The 18,010-nt window shown below is 43.3% G+C and overlaps 1 protein-coding gene across 1 annotated transcript in view; it reads right to left on the bottom strand.

Annotated features, from left to right (window-relative positions):
- Positions 1-18,010, bottom strand: part of TMED4 (transmembrane p24 trafficking protein 4) — a 287,349-nt gene that overhangs the window by 58,792 nt on the left and 210,547 nt on the right. The window contains exons 5-6 of the mRNA XM_044082233.1: positions 5,936-6,134; positions 4,254-4,338 (exon numbers count right to left, since the gene is read on the bottom strand). Of these exons, the coding sequence (XP_043938168.1) occupies positions 4,254-4,338; positions 5,936-6,134 (284 nt within the window). The remainder of the gene's footprint in view (positions 1-4,253; positions 4,339-5,935; positions 6,135-18,010) is intronic.

The following is an 18,010-nucleotide window of genomic DNA, read 5'->3' as shown; positions in this document are numbered from 1 at the left end:
ATACTAGGCTATCTGCCCTAAGGCATTTATAAGCCTAGCCCAAATTTTTGTGGCTTATGCCACCCCTTATATGAAAAAATACTGTGCCCATTAGTTAGTTGTGCCTCTGTCCAGCAGTGAACACAGAGATGATTCCCGGGGTAAACCTACGATCTCCCATCCACAGGTATAGATTTCTCTTGAACAGAGTCAGCGAGGTGCTCTGCCTTACATGGACCGGGATTTTATTCCACAGCATAGGGAGTCTCTGAGTGATAAATCTATCCCTCCAGCATGTCCTATTTATATCCGTGCTAAGGTTTAAGTCGCTTGCTCTAGTGGTTTTGGTGGATTTGGATTTTTTGAGGTGGAGCATGTCCATTAATTCCGGGTTGGACATGGCCTTGTATGTCAGGCACATGTCACCTCTGAGCAGGCGGTATGCGACTGAATAGAGCTGGAGTTTCTTCAATCTGGCAGCATATGACAGATTTTGGAGTCCCTTTATCCTTTTGGTGAGGAACTTTTGGGGTCTCTCCAATTGCTGCAGATGTCGGGTGAGATACATCCCGAATGGGGCATTGTACTCGATCATTGGTCTGATAAGTGAAGAGTACAGGGGAACAATGACCTCACTAGATCTGGATGTGAATCCTTTCATGATCAGGTGGGCAATGTAGAAGGTCTTTCTAACCACTTTAGCAATGTGAGTGTCAAAGAAAGGCCACTGTCAACCTGGGTCCCCAGGTCCCTGATAACCTCTTCTGTGCTTAGTGGATTGCCACCTATATGGTAGCTTGGGGTTACCTTGTTTTTCCCGAAGGGTATGACTATACATTTTCTGGCGTTTAACTTCAGGCCATGGCTCTGGCACCAGCTATCTGTTTCCGTGAGTCCCTTCTGAAGGATATCCGTGTCCGATGCACTTTCCACTATGGCCCAGTTTGCAGTCGTCTGCAAACTTTGTCAGCTAAAGTCCTCCCATGTTGGCCTGTACTTCTGAGAAGTAGATGCCAAACAATAGGGGGCCAAGGACCGAGCCCTGTGGGACACCACTTGTGACCGGCTTGGAGTCTGACACAGCGCCAGCAACTCTAACCCTGTGGGTTCTGTCCTTAAGCCAGTTTGCAACCCATCTTGTGACATATGGGTTTACATTTAAGCTGGTAAGTTTTCTACAATACCGAGTGGGGTATTGTGTCGAAGCCTTTGCAAGGTCAAGGTAGGCTGTATGGACTGCCTTTCCCTCATCAATGGCCTTGGTGACTGTTTGAAGAAGTCGACCAAGTTCAAAAGGCATGATCTTCCCTTGACAAAGCCAAACTGGGTCGGGTCCAATGTCTGCAAGTCCCCTATATCTTTGTTTATGAGCTCCATTATGATCCTCTCCATAGCTTTGCAGACTAGACTTGTTAATCTTATGGGGTAATTACCAGGGTCCGTGCGCCGCCTTTGTGGAGTGGGACAACAGTTGCCGTCGCCACTCCTTGGGCACGTATCCTGTGGTAAGGCTGAGATTAAACAGCTGCCTTATGTGCGGGTTTAATTCCTCATTTAGCTCGTGTAGCACACAGGGGACACCATCCGGTCCCATTGATGCTGTGTTTTAGCTTTAGAGAGCAGCTTTCACCTGCGCATTTGAGATGTCCGGGAGGCTACACTCGGCTGGGATAGTTATCTCTCCTTTAGGGGAGGGGTGAAGTTTGCACTGAACCTGTCTGCCAGTATGTTGGCAATGTCTGTGGGTTCAGTGATTTTTGTATCATTTTGAACTAATTCTGAGCATATCTGGGAGTTTCCACCCAGGTTCCTAACATAGCTGAAAAAGGCCTTATGATTGTCCTTTGAATCCATGGCAATTTTTCTCTCAAAATTGACCTTAATTTATTTTTATGAGTGCTCGTATTTTTTTACTAATAATGATCAGGGGTGACTTCCCTTTTATGGATTTTGTTCTATCATGTAATAGCTTTCTCCTCTTATTGTAAAGTTTGTTTATGGCTGGGGTCCACCAGACTGGACGTTTGCCCTTTGTGGAAAGAGTCTTGGTTTTATTTGGGATTGCCTGATCCATGCAGTCCTGGAGGTGTTCATAGAAGTTATTTGTAAGGGCTTCCGCAGCTTGGGTTGTGGTTTCCACTGGCTCAGGGGCCTTGAAGGATACCACACCAGTCTTGAGTAGTGTGAAGTTTGCTTTAGAGAAGTTCTTCACTATGGTCTTTTTGTTTGGGGTGGGCGGGATGTGGATTTCCAGTGAGATTAGTTTATGATCAGATCTCACCAATGAGGGATATACTTCGGTGTGGAGCATTTTGTCCCCATGTTTGTGACAATGAGATCTAGTATATTTTCTCCTCTCGTGGGAACAGTGACTAGCTGTTCCATGGCATTTAATTTATGAACTCCAGGAACCGTTGGGCTAGAAAGTTAGGGCTTGAGTAATGTTCCCAGTCTATATTCGGATAGTTGAAGTCACCCAATATGATGGTGTTTGGAGATACATTTATACCCTCCAGTGTCTTCAGGAAGGCTGTGTGGGGTTCCTGAGTTTGAGAGGGTGGCCTGTAGCATGCTACAATTTGTAGAGCAGTTTTGCCTATGGTTAGTTGCACCTGGATGGTTTCCGAGCTTAGCGTTGCCACCAACCTGGAGGTGTGGGTATCCTTTATGAATATGGATACACCCCTCCTTTTGTGGTGTGGTCCGGGTTTTGGGGCGGGCATGATATGAGGTAAAACCTAATAGTGCGGGGTGCTCTCAGGAGCCTTGAACCAGGTTTCAGTTACAGCACAGACATCGATGTTCTCCATACTGAGAAGGGCCTCGAGTCGTGCATTTTGAGATTTAGACTTCTGGCATTGAGCAGCATTACCCACAGTTTCTTCCCATTTTGTTTTCTAGGGTGGTAGGTTTAGAATTTGAGCCTTGCCTAAAAAGGCACTATGGGGGTGGCAAGAGCCTTAGCCAATATCCGGAATCCCAGGGGTGACAGGTGCAAGCCGTCCCTTGAACAGCGTGGCTTGTCAAGCATGTCATCCCAGGCAGACAGACACTGGATCCCCTTTGAATGACACCAGACATTAAGCCAATTGTTAAAGCTGATCATCTTGTCTCTATATTGTGGCATCATTCTTGGTGAAGGAAGGATACTGCTCAGGGTTAGGGTCATACCTGCCTGGGCTACATAATCAGAGAGCTCCTCTATGTCTCTTTTCATGTAGTCCAGGAGTGCGTCTCAGGTCGTTCACACCAGCATGGACAATGACTGTGTCATATTTGTACTTGCCGTGGAGTGACCAGTGCTTGTGTTATGTGGCGGATTCTAGCCCGATAGGCAGCTTACTGTGACCCTCTCCTTGTTCAGCCTGGTGAGTGGGACGTCAGTGTGTCTGACTATGGAGTCACCTATGACAAGTATGTTTGGTGGTGTATTTGGCCTTAAGGGCTGTGACTGCTTTGCACACTGCTTTTTGTGGTTTATGTGTTGCTTGTGGGGTGTCTTGAGGTAGCAGTTGTTTGGGTGTCTGCTTTGGAGGCCTCTGCTGTTTAGGTAAATTTTACTCAGAGCCTCCAGTATGTCTTTGTGTGTTTATGTGTTTGATTCAGTGGAGTGGTAGCATTATGTGAGGCTGGTTTTGTGGTGTGTGTAGTTGCCTTCTCCTCCTGTCTGGTCTTGCCAGTCCTGAGTTGAGAGAGCTCAGCCTCCAGTTTGGCTAAATAGCTGCATCTCTCGCAAGTATTTGCGTTATGTGGGAGGAGGAGAGGGTTGTCTGTGTACATGAGGCAGTTATAACATTGCCTCAAGATTCCCAGATTCACCAGCTCTTTTCCTTTTTAGTAGGAGAATATTAACTTCTTATCTATCCATTCCAAAACATTTTTAAGGAACAATAAATATTCCCAAAAATATTTCACTTGTTTTGTAACCTTAGAACTAAAGCAACTATATGTTGCGGCAAAATAAGTAGCACTATTTTTGTCTTCTTTGTAACTTATTTGCCTATTACATCTTCTTCCATTATATTTATCCTTTCTACCATCTCTCTCTCTGAATCTCTCCCAACTGTTAATAATGATTTGATCATAACCTCTATTCTTAAACATATTTACAGTTCTACCAAACTCATGTTTAAAATCTTCCTCATTATTACATAACTTAAGACAGTCGATGAAATAATCCGATGGAATACCTTGTAAAGTATGGGGGGATGGCAACTACATCCATGTAGAAATTGAATACCCTCTTTAAATGTTCTATATACTGTAGTTCTTACCATTTTCACACCTGCAATATCTAATATCACATTGACAAAAGGAACCCGCATTCCAACTTTTAACCCATCAAACTGCAGTTTAAATCTATTATTTTGAACTTCAGATACAAATTCATCTACTAAGTCACGTCTTCCTTCCACCAAAAAAATGAGGTCATCTATAATCTATAGTATCTGATTACATACTTCTGAAAAAATCTGGTCCCATATAGGCACTCTGTTTCAAATAAGCCCATACTCAGGTTAGGATACATGGGGGCAAAAGCTGCCCCCATGGCCGTCCCCTGTTTATGACAGTACAACTCATTATTAAATTAAAAAAAATTGTTGGCCAGACAGAAATGTAAAAGTTCAATGATGTATTCTGTAGTTGGACTAGTACCTAGGAAGAATCTCACGGCTTCAGTACCAAAATTGTGTTCTATACTGGTATATAGGCTCTTTACATCTAGTGTAATCCAAAACGCGTTATTATTCCATTCGATGTTACTAACTTTGTCCAAAAAGTCAAACACATCCCGTATGTATGAGGGAAGCCTGCACACCTTGGGTAATAAATAACTATGCAAAAATTGGCCTATTTTATTAAAAAAATCGTCTTGACCCAAAACTATTGGTTTACCAGGGGGGCTTAGTAAGACTTATCTATTTTTGGGAGACAATAAAAATAGGTCATTTTAGAACCCTCTACATTTAATTTCTTATTCACATCTAGTTCTGTAAAGTAGCCCAATCTGAACCCCTTATTTAAGAACTTCATATTCATGTAAGTCATTATGATATACAGAAGCATCTACTTTTTGATATGCATTGCTGTCATTTAAATGTCCTTGACACATAACTAAGTACTGATTTCAAGGCATAACTACAAGTTTATTTCCCTTATCTGCCAGTTTAAAAATTAGGTCCCTCCTTTTACTGACTGCCTGTAAGGCCTTCCATTCTAACCAGGTTAAATTGTAGTTTATGTCATGCATTTTATTAAATTCATTATTTATTTATTTTATTTATTTATCATTTGTTGACCGGGAAAGTCCGACTAGGTTCCACAGAGCCTGTTTTCAGCGGAGGCCCGGGGAGAAATGCTCCAGGATGCATGTCTTTTGGAATGTGGGAGGAAACCAGAGTACCCGGAGGAAACCCACGCGAACACAGGGAGAACATGCAAACTCCACACAGAAGGCACCCCAGCCAAGAATCGAACCGGAGAACCTCTTGCTGTGAGGTGACAATGTTAACCACTGCACCACTGCATCGCCCATAAAATTCATTATTCACAGCAAAATTAAGCATTTCAGAGAAATGTGAGACGCCTTCATTCTGAAAAGGTGGTATAAACATGCTCTCATATTTCACATAACTGGTATCAAATCAAGAATAGGCATATTCAATACCTGAATACAAGATTAAAAACTTTCATGTGAGGTATTTATGCTATTATCCAACATCTCATTTCATTTCTCACTATGCACATCTCTAAAAAAAAAAAAACATTTCAAATGCAATTTTCTACTAAACTTAAAGATGTCACATTTAATTTCATACAAGTGAGGAACGGCGGCTGTTGGTATAAATTTTAAACCGCAGTTCATAACTGCATTTTCAAAATCAGAAAAAGTGTATCCTGAGATGTTTACAACATAAGATTTACAGTCCATACCAGTGAAAATGTCACCATTTACCTCGTTTGCAACGTTGCTGTTGATGTTGTTCGACAGGTCTCACTGCAGTTTTCTCCCTTGTCTTTCCCCTCTATTGCCTTAACACCATTCCGAAAAGTATGTTGGAACTGTTCCGTCTGTTGAGCTGCTGGCAATGGGGGATACTCTGTACTTTCCTCCTCTTTTTCTTCTTCAAACAAAGTATATTGCCCATCTGATGCTGAAAAAGACGAATTATAAGAGACTGTCCCTCATTTCCTGATCCTTCAAATCTCACCCGATGACATGTCCTCTTCCAGGTGGCCCTCGAGATAAAGGCCCTCCCATTTTCGTAATCACGAATGTCATGGTGTAATCTGACTTTCTTTCTCTCAATGAGATTTGCCTCAATCTTTTTATTGTTACTATCAACCAAGAATTTGTCTAATACATCTGAATTACTACCCGCAGACAAAGTGCAACAAGTAGAATTTATAGGTTTTCTCAGTTCTCTTTGTTTAACTTGGTCCCGCTCTTACAAGATAGCAACCCACTCTATCGTGCACTTATGAGCAAGCTGCTATCCATCGCTTATGAAACTGTACATCCAGCTCATTATCCAAATTAAATGGCAAGGAGGTGTCTTTGTAAACTCTTAGACCTATCGGAATAATATCCAAGTCAAGATATTTTTGCAGACTTTGCAGGTTAAAAAAATGTAGCGGTATCCTTCCAGATATCTTTCTCCAATTGCTCAAATAAAGACAATTTCTGTAGTGAGGGAGGCAGGTAATTTACGACCCACGTTGCTAAATGGGTTACTATAACTTTTAGTTCTCTCTTCTTTCCATTCCTCCCACGTTTTACTCACATTATATCCATTGCCACGATCCTGGATACCATTCCATTCTGTAGAGTGCGATAAGAAACTGTCCAAAGATCTTTGACTACTACCCATAGTAGTCTCACGAAATACAGCCAAATTGTGGATCACTCGCCATACACACGAAAAGATTACCTGGAACCACTGTCAAAACTGTAATAATGTAAAAAAATGACCAGTCAGTAATTCCAAAAAGATTTATTAAAACTCTGATGTCTCGGTCAAAGCCCTCAAGGAGTAAAACAAAATACAAACCACTTGCCTTAAATATAAAAACACAGCACTCAAATATTTTAATAAGCATTCTCCAATTACATTCTTCATTTAACCCTCTAGGGGACAGAGTATCAAATTTTAAAATATAAATAGATTCTTTGTACAATTGTTCTTTATATATGTCACATCAAACTTAGATGCTCTTATTTTTTTCAAAACAGTTGCCCGCAGTCCACTACCATCTCCTTCTTCTTCCTGATGAAATAAATTAAATTGCATGGCTATAGAGCTTTATGTTTTCCTGTTGTTAATATCTCTTACATGCTCTAACAGCCTTATTTTAAAAAGTCTTGTCTCCCCAATATAAAATTTGTTACATGGGCATCTTAGGGTGTATACAACACCCTCTGTATTGCAATTAAATGTATCACATATTTTGAAACACATATTGTTAATTTAAAAAAAACTTTTATTACATGCTTGCAGGCTTTACATTTACCGCAAATAAAAGCGCCATATGTGGATAAGGTGACTGTCAAATTAATAGGTGGAACAGTAAACTTGCCTCGCACTAACAAATTATATAAACTCTTTCCCTTTTTGCAGGAGAATATTAACTTATCGATCTATTCCAAAACATCTTTAAGGGACAATAAATATTCCCAAAAATGTTTCACTTGTTCACTGCTCTGTCCCAGAGGATTAAATGGGGAACGTAATTGGAGAATGCTTATTTAAATATTTGAATGTTAAGTGTTTTTATATTTAAGGCAAGTGCTTTGTATTCTGTTTTACTACTTGAAGGCTTTGGCCGAGACGTCAGAGTTTTAATAAATCTTTTGTGGATTACTGGCTGATCGTTTTTTAAATCTACACTAAGAATCTGGAATCCTTGCTCTCTCACGCACAGATCCGTAACACTGAGCAGGTTGTCAGCTCACATACTACACCTCCCAGGTAAACAATGCACTCAACACATAAACCATCATACATGGAGGTACTCACCAGAAATGCACCTAAACACCAGAAACCTTCCAATCACAAACATACTACATCTAACACAGCACTCAATACACATGAAAACACAAGCACCAGTGTCTCACCCAATAAGCCCCTAAGGCAAAGCACATCTAAACCAAATTTTTTAGTCATAGGCGACTCCATTGTGAGGCACAAAGATGTCCCACTCACCTGGTTGGTCAAGGAGAAGGTTACTGTCAGCTGTCTACGGAGTACCAGGATCCATCACATCACACATGTACTCAAGTCTCTCAACAACAAGTACTGTTATGGCTCCATTATACTTCATGTTGGTGTGGATGACTTGAGCCGTACCTCACTGGACTATATGAAGAGAGACATGATTGAGCTCTATGAATGGGTGTCCCAGCCAGGTATGTCCATAGACTTGAGCAGCATTCTACCCTCACCTAGGATGATACCACAATATAAACAAAATAATGACGGCCTTCAAATGGCTTAGATTCTGGTGTCATTCTAAGGGGATTCAGTTCCTGTCAGCCTGGGATGACATGGCTGATATACCACACCGCTTTGCCAGAGACAGTCTTCACCTGACACCTTTAGGCTTTTGGTTACTGGCCAAGGCACTTGCTTCCCCCATACTGCCTTTTTTAGGCAAGGTATCAAGAATAAAATTTCCGATGTGAAAATATCACTCACAAATAAATTAAAGGTTATGCTGTTAAACACTAGCAGTCATCTCCCTGGAAGTTGCTGACGTCTGAACAGTCACAGAAACTTGGATCAGGGCCATAGAGAGTACCCTGGCCTTGCAAGCCTACAATGCCTTGCACACTTTCAGGCCACAAAATAAATTAAGAACCAAAGGAGGAAGAGTATCTATCTTCATCAAAGATAAATACACAAACAGACTGGTTAGACAGAAAACCTCCATGGAGTTACTCCAAGTTCAACTAAATGTGGCTAAGATCCCCCTTTAAGACATCGTTAGCTATAGGCCCCCTTCAATGAACCAAGACACCCACACTGCTTATTTCAACTTACTTGAGTCAATCAAAATAAAAGCAAATGCTCTAGTCATGGGCGATTTTAACTATCCCTCCAGTGACTGGGAAACTTACATGAGTACCAACATGCTCGCACAAAGGTTCCTAGACTCTGTTAACACTAATGCCCTGAAACATACAGTATGCAATGCAACCTCACAAGGGGCTGAAATATTCCCGACCTGGTCCTCAGCAACATGGGTGACCATTCAACCACCACAAGAATATTGCACTACAGTAAGGAAAGGGCAAATTTTCTGATCTTCACTGTACCATGATAAAAAAAAAAAAAAAAAAAAAAAAAAGACCATTTCTATTAATGGCATTTTCAGTGTAAAAGCCATTCGATATCAGTTTTCATTCTGGTGTCATAGACCTAGCTATACCCTCCTAAGGGATGGCATAATAATTTTCAAGCTCCTGTTCCCACAGTTGGCATGGACAACTATACTAAGGTATATACAAATGCCCTGTACACTCACAGAAATGTATTGACACAGCTGTACAGTACAGTTGTGTACACTTACCATAAATGTAGATGCTCGAGTGTATTCACTGTTGCAGTCATCACATTTGGGTTATCTGCCTGCAGGTAGTCCTCAGCTGGCCTGAATACCAGAGTCTTCGGATTTCGAAGTCGGACGCTATCGCTTCTTCCTTGACGTCAGGTCGTCAGGGGGTATAAAACATGCAGCCGACGCCATTACATCAGTTTTTTTTGCCCCAGATGTCAGGTGCCTCCACAATAGGAAGCAATTAAATGGTATGGTAACCCCCCATCAAAAAGCAAATAAACAGGAAAAAATAAATATACCAACAAGAAGGAAATGTAGAGCCAAGAGAAGTCAGGGGGCTGGAGGGAGGGTAACCAGGACTGCAACAGTGAATACACTCAAACATCTACATTTATGGTAAGTGTACACAGCTGTACTATGTTCTTCATGTTTCACTGTTGCAGTATCACATTTGGGTCGATTCCCAAAGCTAAGGAAGGGAGGAGGAAGTAAAAGAGCATTAGGGCCAGCTATTAAGCCCTGCAAAACTGCAGTGGCAAATCCAGCTCTGGATTTACAAAAAATAGGCATGTGGTAATGCTTGGTGAAGGTATGTACAGAGGTCCAGGTAGCAGCTTCTAGATGTCCCTGGTAGGGACTCCTCTGAGAAATGCCACAGAGGTAGATGCAGCCCTGGTGGCATGTGATCTTAATCCCCTGTGGGGTAGGTTTTCCATGGTACTTGTTGCAGAAATGAATGCAATGGGCTACCCAGTTGGAAATGGTTTGCTTTGAAATGGCCTTCCCCTCTGCCCCTGCAGCAAAGCTAACTAGCAGCTGTTCAGATTTTCTGATAGACTTAGTCCTGTCCAAATAGAATCTAAGTTGTCTGTGCGCATCCAGAGAGTGCAGTGTTCGTTCCCCTTTATTTTGTGGATTAGGGAAAAAAGTAGGCAAATGAATGGACTGATTTAGGGCCACAGTAGATACCACCTTGGGCATAAAGGAAGGATTAGTCCTGAGGGAAACCCTGTCCGCATGGAAGATAACGAAGGGTTCCACTGCCTTGAGGGCTTGTAATTCAGACACTCTTCTTGCTGAAGTGATGGCTAGAAGGAAGGCAGTTTTCCAAGAAAGGAATTTCAACTCTGCTGTAGCAGCTGGCTCAAAGTGGGGGGGGGGTGAGCTTTTCCAATACAAAGTTAAGGTCCCAGGCTGGAGTGGGAGCTGTCCTGGGGGGTCTTAAATTTTTGGCCCCTCTAAGGAATTGCTTTAGCAAGGGGTGAGAGAAGAGGGGCGGCTCAGTATTATAATGTGCTGAAATAGCAGAGGCATGAATTTTAATTGAAGAGAAGGACAGGCTCTTGTGGAGCATTTCTGTTAAGTACTGTAGAATATGAGGTAAGCTGGGCACCACTGTGCCCATCCCCTGAGCCTGGCTCCAGGAACAGTATCTTTTCCACTTTTCAGCATAGGATTTTCTAGTACTCGGCCTCCTTGCCTCCAAAATGACATCCAGTACCTGCTTACTGAGGGATGCTAGAGAAGAACTCAAGGAATTAGCCAGGCTGCAACGTTCAGGGTTTGAAGTTGAGGGTGCAGAATCTGGCCCGCCTGCTGGAACAGCAGGGAAGGGACCGGAGACAGGTGCCATGGTTGTAGCAGTGTCATACTGCGCAAGAGAGGGTACCAGTGGTGGTGTGGCCAGTCTGGTGCAATCAGTATTATCCTTAGCTTGTCCTGTCTGATCTTTAGTAGAACCTTCGAGAGGAGAGGCAGAGGGGGAAAAGGCATAAAACGAGAGGCTTTCCCAGGTAAAGGACAGGGCATCCACTTTCCAAGCTTGACTGTGGGGAGTTCTTGTGCAGAATTTGTTCAACTGGTAGTTCTGAGGGGAGGCAAAGAGGTCTACCTCTGGGGTCCCCCATTTGTTCCTCAAGAGGTTGAATATTTTGGCTTCTAGTTTCCATTCGTGTGGGTCCATGAAATTTCTGCTTAAGTTGTCTGCCAGTGAATTTAGTTTGCCTGGCAGGAATTGTGCTTGTAGGTGTACTTGGTAGCTCAAGGCTGTGTCCCACAGAGCCATGGCTAGTCTGCAGAGAGGGTACGAGTGGGTTACCCCATGTTTGTTAAGGTACCACATAACTGTGGTGTTGTCTGTCTTTACCAATAGTTGTCCTGGAAGAATACGGTCTTTGAAGACTGTCAAGAGCATTCTGTACAGCTAACATTTCTTTTTGATTGATATGCAGGTGCATCTGTCTCGGGTTCTATTTGCCCTGAAAGCACTCTCCTGCCATGTCAGCCCCCCATGCATAGTCTGATGCGTCTGTTGTTAGGGTTTGGGCAGCAGGGGGTAAAGTGAAAGGGAGTCCCTTGCTGTGGAAGCAGGCCTCTGCCCACCAGAGAAACTCTGTCTTTAGACAAGGAATGATAGAAATCATTGTTTCCAAGTCCCGAGAATGTTGACACCATAGGCTTTTTAGATACCATTGGAGTTTCCTCATATGCAGTCTTGCATATGGAATTAGTAGAATGCAAGAGGCCATGAACCCCAGAGCTTGCAGTACGTTCCTTGCAGACAGTTTAAAGCAGGTTGTCAAATAAACTTGTTTCTCCAGAGTGAGAAATGCCATCTGGGAAGTTGTGTTCAAGCTTGCTCCTAGGAATACAATCTGTTGGCAGGGTACTAGGAGATCTCTTTTCATTGATGGTGTACCCCAGTGAGGTTAGAAGTTTCTTTACGAATGCCAGGTGTTGTAACAGCAAGTCCTGGCTTTCTGCCTGACTCAGACAATCGTCCAAGTATGGATACATTTGAATATTTCTATGCCTGTAAAATGCAATGGCTGGAGCTAGACACTTTGTGAACACCCTGGGCGCAGTAGATAAGCCAAAGGGAAGTGCAGAGAGCTGAAAGATTATGGAGCCCGCCCTGAAACATAGGTATTGTCTGTAGGATCCTCTTATTGGGATGTGCAGGTAAGCTTCCTTTAAGTCTAGGGTTGCCAGCCAGGCATCCTTGGCTAGCATAAGAAGAAGCTGTTGAAGAGTTGGCATTTTGAATTTTGGAACCACCAGAAAGGTGTTGAGAATAGAGAGGTCCAGGACAGGACACCAGGAGTTGTCTTTTCTGGGTACCAGAAAATGTCTTGAATAAAAACCTTGTCCTTTTTGTTCTGCTGGGACAGGTTGAATAACCCTGATACTGAGAAGAGAGAGAACTTGCTGGTGGGCCTCTGCCCCTTGATTTGGGGGTAGGTCTGGCCAACCATTTGGGGTTGGTAGTGTGTGGAAGTGGAATCTGTATCCTTGGGAAACTATGTTCAAAACCCATTTGTCCTGGGTAATGAGTTCCTAGTTTTTTACATGCAGGGCGAGCTTTCCTCCTAAGGGAGCAGGTAGTTGAGCAGGGCTTGGAAGGTTTAAAGGTCAAGTCATTGTGCCATTTTTCCATGGGGGGGGGTGGCTTACTACTCCCTGCTTTGGGAGTGGGTGCCCCCCCACTGCTTAGATCTGTGCGTAGTCTGAGACTGTAGCCTAGGTGGTCTGCTGTTCCTGGGTTTAGAATGAGAAGGCCAGGAAAGGACCAGTTCTTTGAAGGTCAATGCCTACTGAATCTGGAAGGCTGTACTTGTAAGAAATCGCCAACAGTTTGCATAGATTTAGCTTTTTCCTCCATCCTTTTGAGGACTTCTACTTTGTTGCCCAAAAAGGCGGTCTTGGTTTAAAGGAGCATCCAGTAATTTAGCATAACGTGATCTGGCAAGTTTTGTTCCTTAAGCCAAGCATGCCTTCTAAGTACAGACCCAGTGACAGCAGCCCTGCAAGATGCTTCTAAAGCGTCAAAACCACATTGCAAAGTATGTTTACCAACTTGTTCTGCAGAATGCATTAAATCTTGCAATTCTTTGTGTTCAGCACAGTCAGGAATCAACATCATTTTCTGTCTAAGTAGTCCCATAATATGCTGCTGATATTTTAACATATGAAACTGGCAATTTAAAGCCCTAATGGCCAAAGTAGCAGAAGTGTATACCTTCTTACCCCATCTGTCCAAGGCTCTAGAATCTCTATCAAAAGGGGTACAATTTTTGGCAGCAGTAGCCTTAATGCCTTTTGGTCCTTGGAAAATGGTCTCTGGATCCACAGAAGGATTCTTGAAGAGGAACTTGTGAGAGTCAGGTACTCTGTAGTACCCATCAGGTTTTCTGGGAGCTGGAGGTAAAGTGTCTGGGGTTAGGCTAGATTCCAAGAAAGCATCATCTACAATGTCCAGAACAGGAGGGATAGCTAAAGGCCTGTGTTGAGGTAGGAGTAAGAATTCCCCAAGTCTCTTTTTGGACTAAGAATAACCCTGGCTTTCCCAGCGGAAATGCTCCCTAAGAGTATGCAAGGATTCACCGAAAGAAGAATCTTCTGAAGGGGAAGCAGAGGGAAAGGAATCCTCTGCATCAGAATCCTCATACGTAGAGAAGGGCAAATCCTGGTAATCAGAAGGAGCAGAAATAGCAGATTACTGATCAGAAGAATCAGAAAAAAAAATCAGTTCTAGGTCTCTTAGAGGAGGAAGGTTGGCTTCCCCTAATTAAGATAATAAGGTCTTCAGCCATTCAAAGCATTTGTTTTTGAGGCATATGGGCCTGAGCCTGTGGTTCAGGCGTCGGTTTCCTAGGCGTAGTGCGAGTTTTTGGCCTGGATGAAAACGATGGAGTTGGTTTAATATGAATATCTGTAGGCCTGAATACACCCTCAGAAGCCGGTGCCTGCACAGCAGCTCTGGACCCATCCAAGGTACAGACATCCGCAGGTTCCATAGTCGAAGAAGCATCTCGCGGCATACCGAACTCTGAATGTGTCTCAGTAGAGGCCTGCAAATCTGAAGTAGTGGGTATCAGGGGCTGCAAAAGCGCCTCACTGAATACTGACGGACTGGAGACTAGCTTAACGGAAGCATAGTCGGCGGTTTTGGACCTATGCAGTCTGTCTCTGTCTTTAACCTTACATTTTTTTCAGAAGATCGGTAGTCAGATGGCTAAACAAAGCCATTTCGGGTACACAGAGCACGAAAGTAACTGGCTGCAAAAATAGCCAGACGAATAGTTTGGGCATTGAACAAGGCACAAAACAGACAGTGAGGGACGTTGTGATCTGGGCCTAAACAGGGGATACAGTAAAAATGAAAATCTCTATGAGGTATTTGCTTTCCACAGGTAAGACATTTGTTAACTTTTACTGACATTGGTTAGAGCAAGAAAAAGGATCCCCAAAGGGGTACTTATCTTTTTGAAGACTTTGGGTCTGAAACTCGAAAATGAAAATTTAAGGAGTCTGCCGACCGGCAGTTGCGAACTGCTTCTGCTTCGAGCACCGCACTGCAAGAAAGACTGATGTAATGGCATCAGCTGCATGTTTTATACCCGTGACGTCAAGGAAGAAGTGACAGCATCCGATGCAGAAATCGGAAGACTCTGGTATTCAGGCCGGCTGAGGGCTACCTGCAGGCAGATAAACCAAATGTGATGACTGCAACAGTGAAACACGAAGAACATCTGATAGGATCAAAACAAGATCCTCAAGAAAAAAACAAGCCTCCCTGGTGAACATCTAGCATTAATAAGTTATACAACAAGAGAAAGAAGTTGCTGTCTAAGAATGAGTGATGTCCCAGCACTGGAAGAACACCCTCCTCTGCTTGAACAAACAAATAAGACAACTTGTAAAATCCTCTAAGGGCAACTTCGAAAAAAAAAATTAGCAACCATAGCCAAGGGTAACCATAAGGCATTTTTCAGCTATATCCATAACCTAAAAGGTAGGATCCAGACATGTGCTGAACTAGCCGTGGATGGCATCACACACACACACTGATCCTGTAGCAGACAGGTTTGGCGAAAATTTCACCCCCCTACAAACATTCCACAAAGCATTCCCTCCACATCTCTCCCACCTTGCAACTCCAAAGAACAAGTCATTAGGGCTCTCTCCAAGGCCAAAAACACAGCCTCTATGGGATTGGATGGCATACCAGGTTGCGTTTTAAACGGTGTACTCTTCAACCACAACCTGAGTACTGGTTTTGTCTCTGCTAAAAGGAAAACAGCAACAGTTATCCCCTTTCACAAAGGGATGGGGGGGGGGGGGGGTACAGCAAGAGATCCTAGGAAAGTACAGTTTTGTACCTACCATAAATGTAAATGTTCGAGTGCTAATACAGCTGCGAACCAACCCGTCCTTTATGCCTAAAGTGGTATCCAAGGTAGCTTTGAATCAGGCCATACATCTACCTACCTTCTATCCTAATCCTTAAAACAAAGGGGAGAGACTACTACACTCCCTGGATATCCACAGACAGCTACTGCGCATTATCTGGACCTAACTAAAGCCTTTCAGAAAATCAGACCAGCTCTTGTGTCCTATGCTGTAGGAGCTCAAGGAAAGCCAATTTCTCAAACAGACCATCTCTAAATGGATAGCTCAGCTGCATACTCTTTTGCTATTCCTTGCATGGCAAGGCTGTACCTACAGGCATCAGATCTCACTCCACAGGGCCACTGCCACCTCTGCAGCCCAACTATCTCCCTCAGAGGAGTCCCTACCAAAGATATTTTTGGAAGCAGCCACTTGGAGTTCTGTACATACCTCTCCAAGCACTACCACCTACCATTTATACTCCAAAACTAGGGCAGGCTTTTGCCACTGCAGTCTTGCAAGGCATCCTGGCTCCTTCCTAGTACCACCTAGTGCCTCTGCTACCACCCTTTTGTTAGCTTTAGGATTCTACCCATTTCTGTTAGGACTGCAGCTGTATGCATTTATCAACATAGTACAGTTTTGTACCTACCATAAATGTAGATGTTCGGAAGTGCTAATACAGCTGCAGTCCAGGGTATCCTCCCTCTCCTTCCCTCTTGGGACTATCCTAATGGCTAACACCTCCTCATACAACATGATTGGGGGTATTCTGTTATGGTGTATTTGCTTGCACTACTGTTTTTTGATATTATTGCATTGCATTATTACTTATAATTATGTTTTATTCCTTCCTTCTGGGGGCACCTGACATCTGGGGCAAGAAAAACTGAAGAAAATGGCTTGGCTGGTTCCTTTATACCCTGTCGCACTTGACGCTAGGGAAGGAAGCCACAACTTCATTACCATTACCCCTGGACTTTGGAAGATTGGCCATCGAGGACCCTCAGCCTGATGGCAGGAGAGAATCCCATCTGTTAGGACTGCAGCTGTATGCACGATGAACATCTACAGATCCATAAGTTTAGAATGAGCCTCATCTGTAAGGGCCATTTAACAAATCATCATGGACTTTATAAATAAGGATATAGGTGATCTCCAAACCATTGATTAGACACAGTTTGGTTTTTGTCAGCAAGGCATGTCATGCCTGTTAAACTTAAAAAAAACGGGCCCCTGAAACATAGGTATTGTCTGTAGGATCCTCTTATTGGGATGTGCAGGTAAGCTTCCTTTAAGTCTAGGGTTGCCAGCCAGGCATCCTTGGCTAGCATAAGAAGAAGCTGTTGAAGAGTTGGCATTTTGAATTTTGGAACCACCAGAAAGGTGTTGAGAATAGAGATGTCCAGGACAGGACACCAGGAGTTGTCTTTTCTGGGTACCAGAAAACGTCTTGAATAAAAACCTTGTCCTTTTTGTTCTGCTGGGACAGGTTGAATAACCCTGATACTGAGAAGAGAGAGAACTTGCTGGGGGGCCTCTGCCCCTTGATTTGGGGGTAGGTCTGGCCAACCATTTGGGGTTGGTAGTGTGTGGTAGTGGAATCTGTATCCTTGGGAAACTATGTTCAAAACCCATTTGTCCTGGGTAATGAGTTCCTAGTTTTTTTACATGCAGGGCGAGCTTTCCTCCTAAGGGAGCAGGTAGTTGAGCAGGGCTTGGAAGGTTTAAAGGTCAAGTCATTGTGCCATTTTTCCATAGGGGGGTGGCTTACTACTCCCTGCTTTGGGAGTGGGTGCCCCCCCACTGCTTAGATCTGTGCGTAGTCTGAGACTGTAGCCTAGGTGGTCTGCTGTTCCTGGGTTTAGAATGAGAAGGCCAGGAAAGGACCAGTTCTTTGAAGGTCAATGCCTACTGAATCTGGAAGGCTGTACTTGTAAGAAATCGCCAACAGTTTGCATAGATTTAGCTTTTTCCTCCATCCTTTTGAGGACTTCTGCTTTGTTGCCCAAAAAGGCGGTCTTGGTTTAAGGGAGCATCCAGTAATTTAGCATAACGTGATCTGGCAAGTTTTGTTCCTTAAGCCAAGCATGCCTTCTAAGTACAGACCCAGTGACAGCAGCCCTGCAAGATGCTTCTAAAGCGTCAAAACCACATTGCAAAGTATGTTTACCAACTTGTTCTGCAGAATGCAATTCTTTGTGTTCAGCAGAGTCAGGAATCAACATCATTTTCTGTCTAAGTAGTCCCATAATATGCTGCTGATACTTTAACATATGAAACTGGCAATTTAAAGCCCTAA

This window comes from Protopterus annectens, chromosome 9.part0 (assembly GCF_019279795.1).
Source record: "Protopterus annectens isolate FY-2018-M chromosome 9.part0, PAN1.0, whole genome shotgun sequence".
In the NCBI taxonomy this organism is placed as follows: Eukaryota; Metazoa; Chordata; order Ceratodontiformes; family Protopteridae; genus Protopterus; species Protopterus annectens.
The sequence above is the reverse complement of the archived record's forward strand: the minus strand, read 5'-3'. Positions and strand labels throughout refer to the sequence as shown.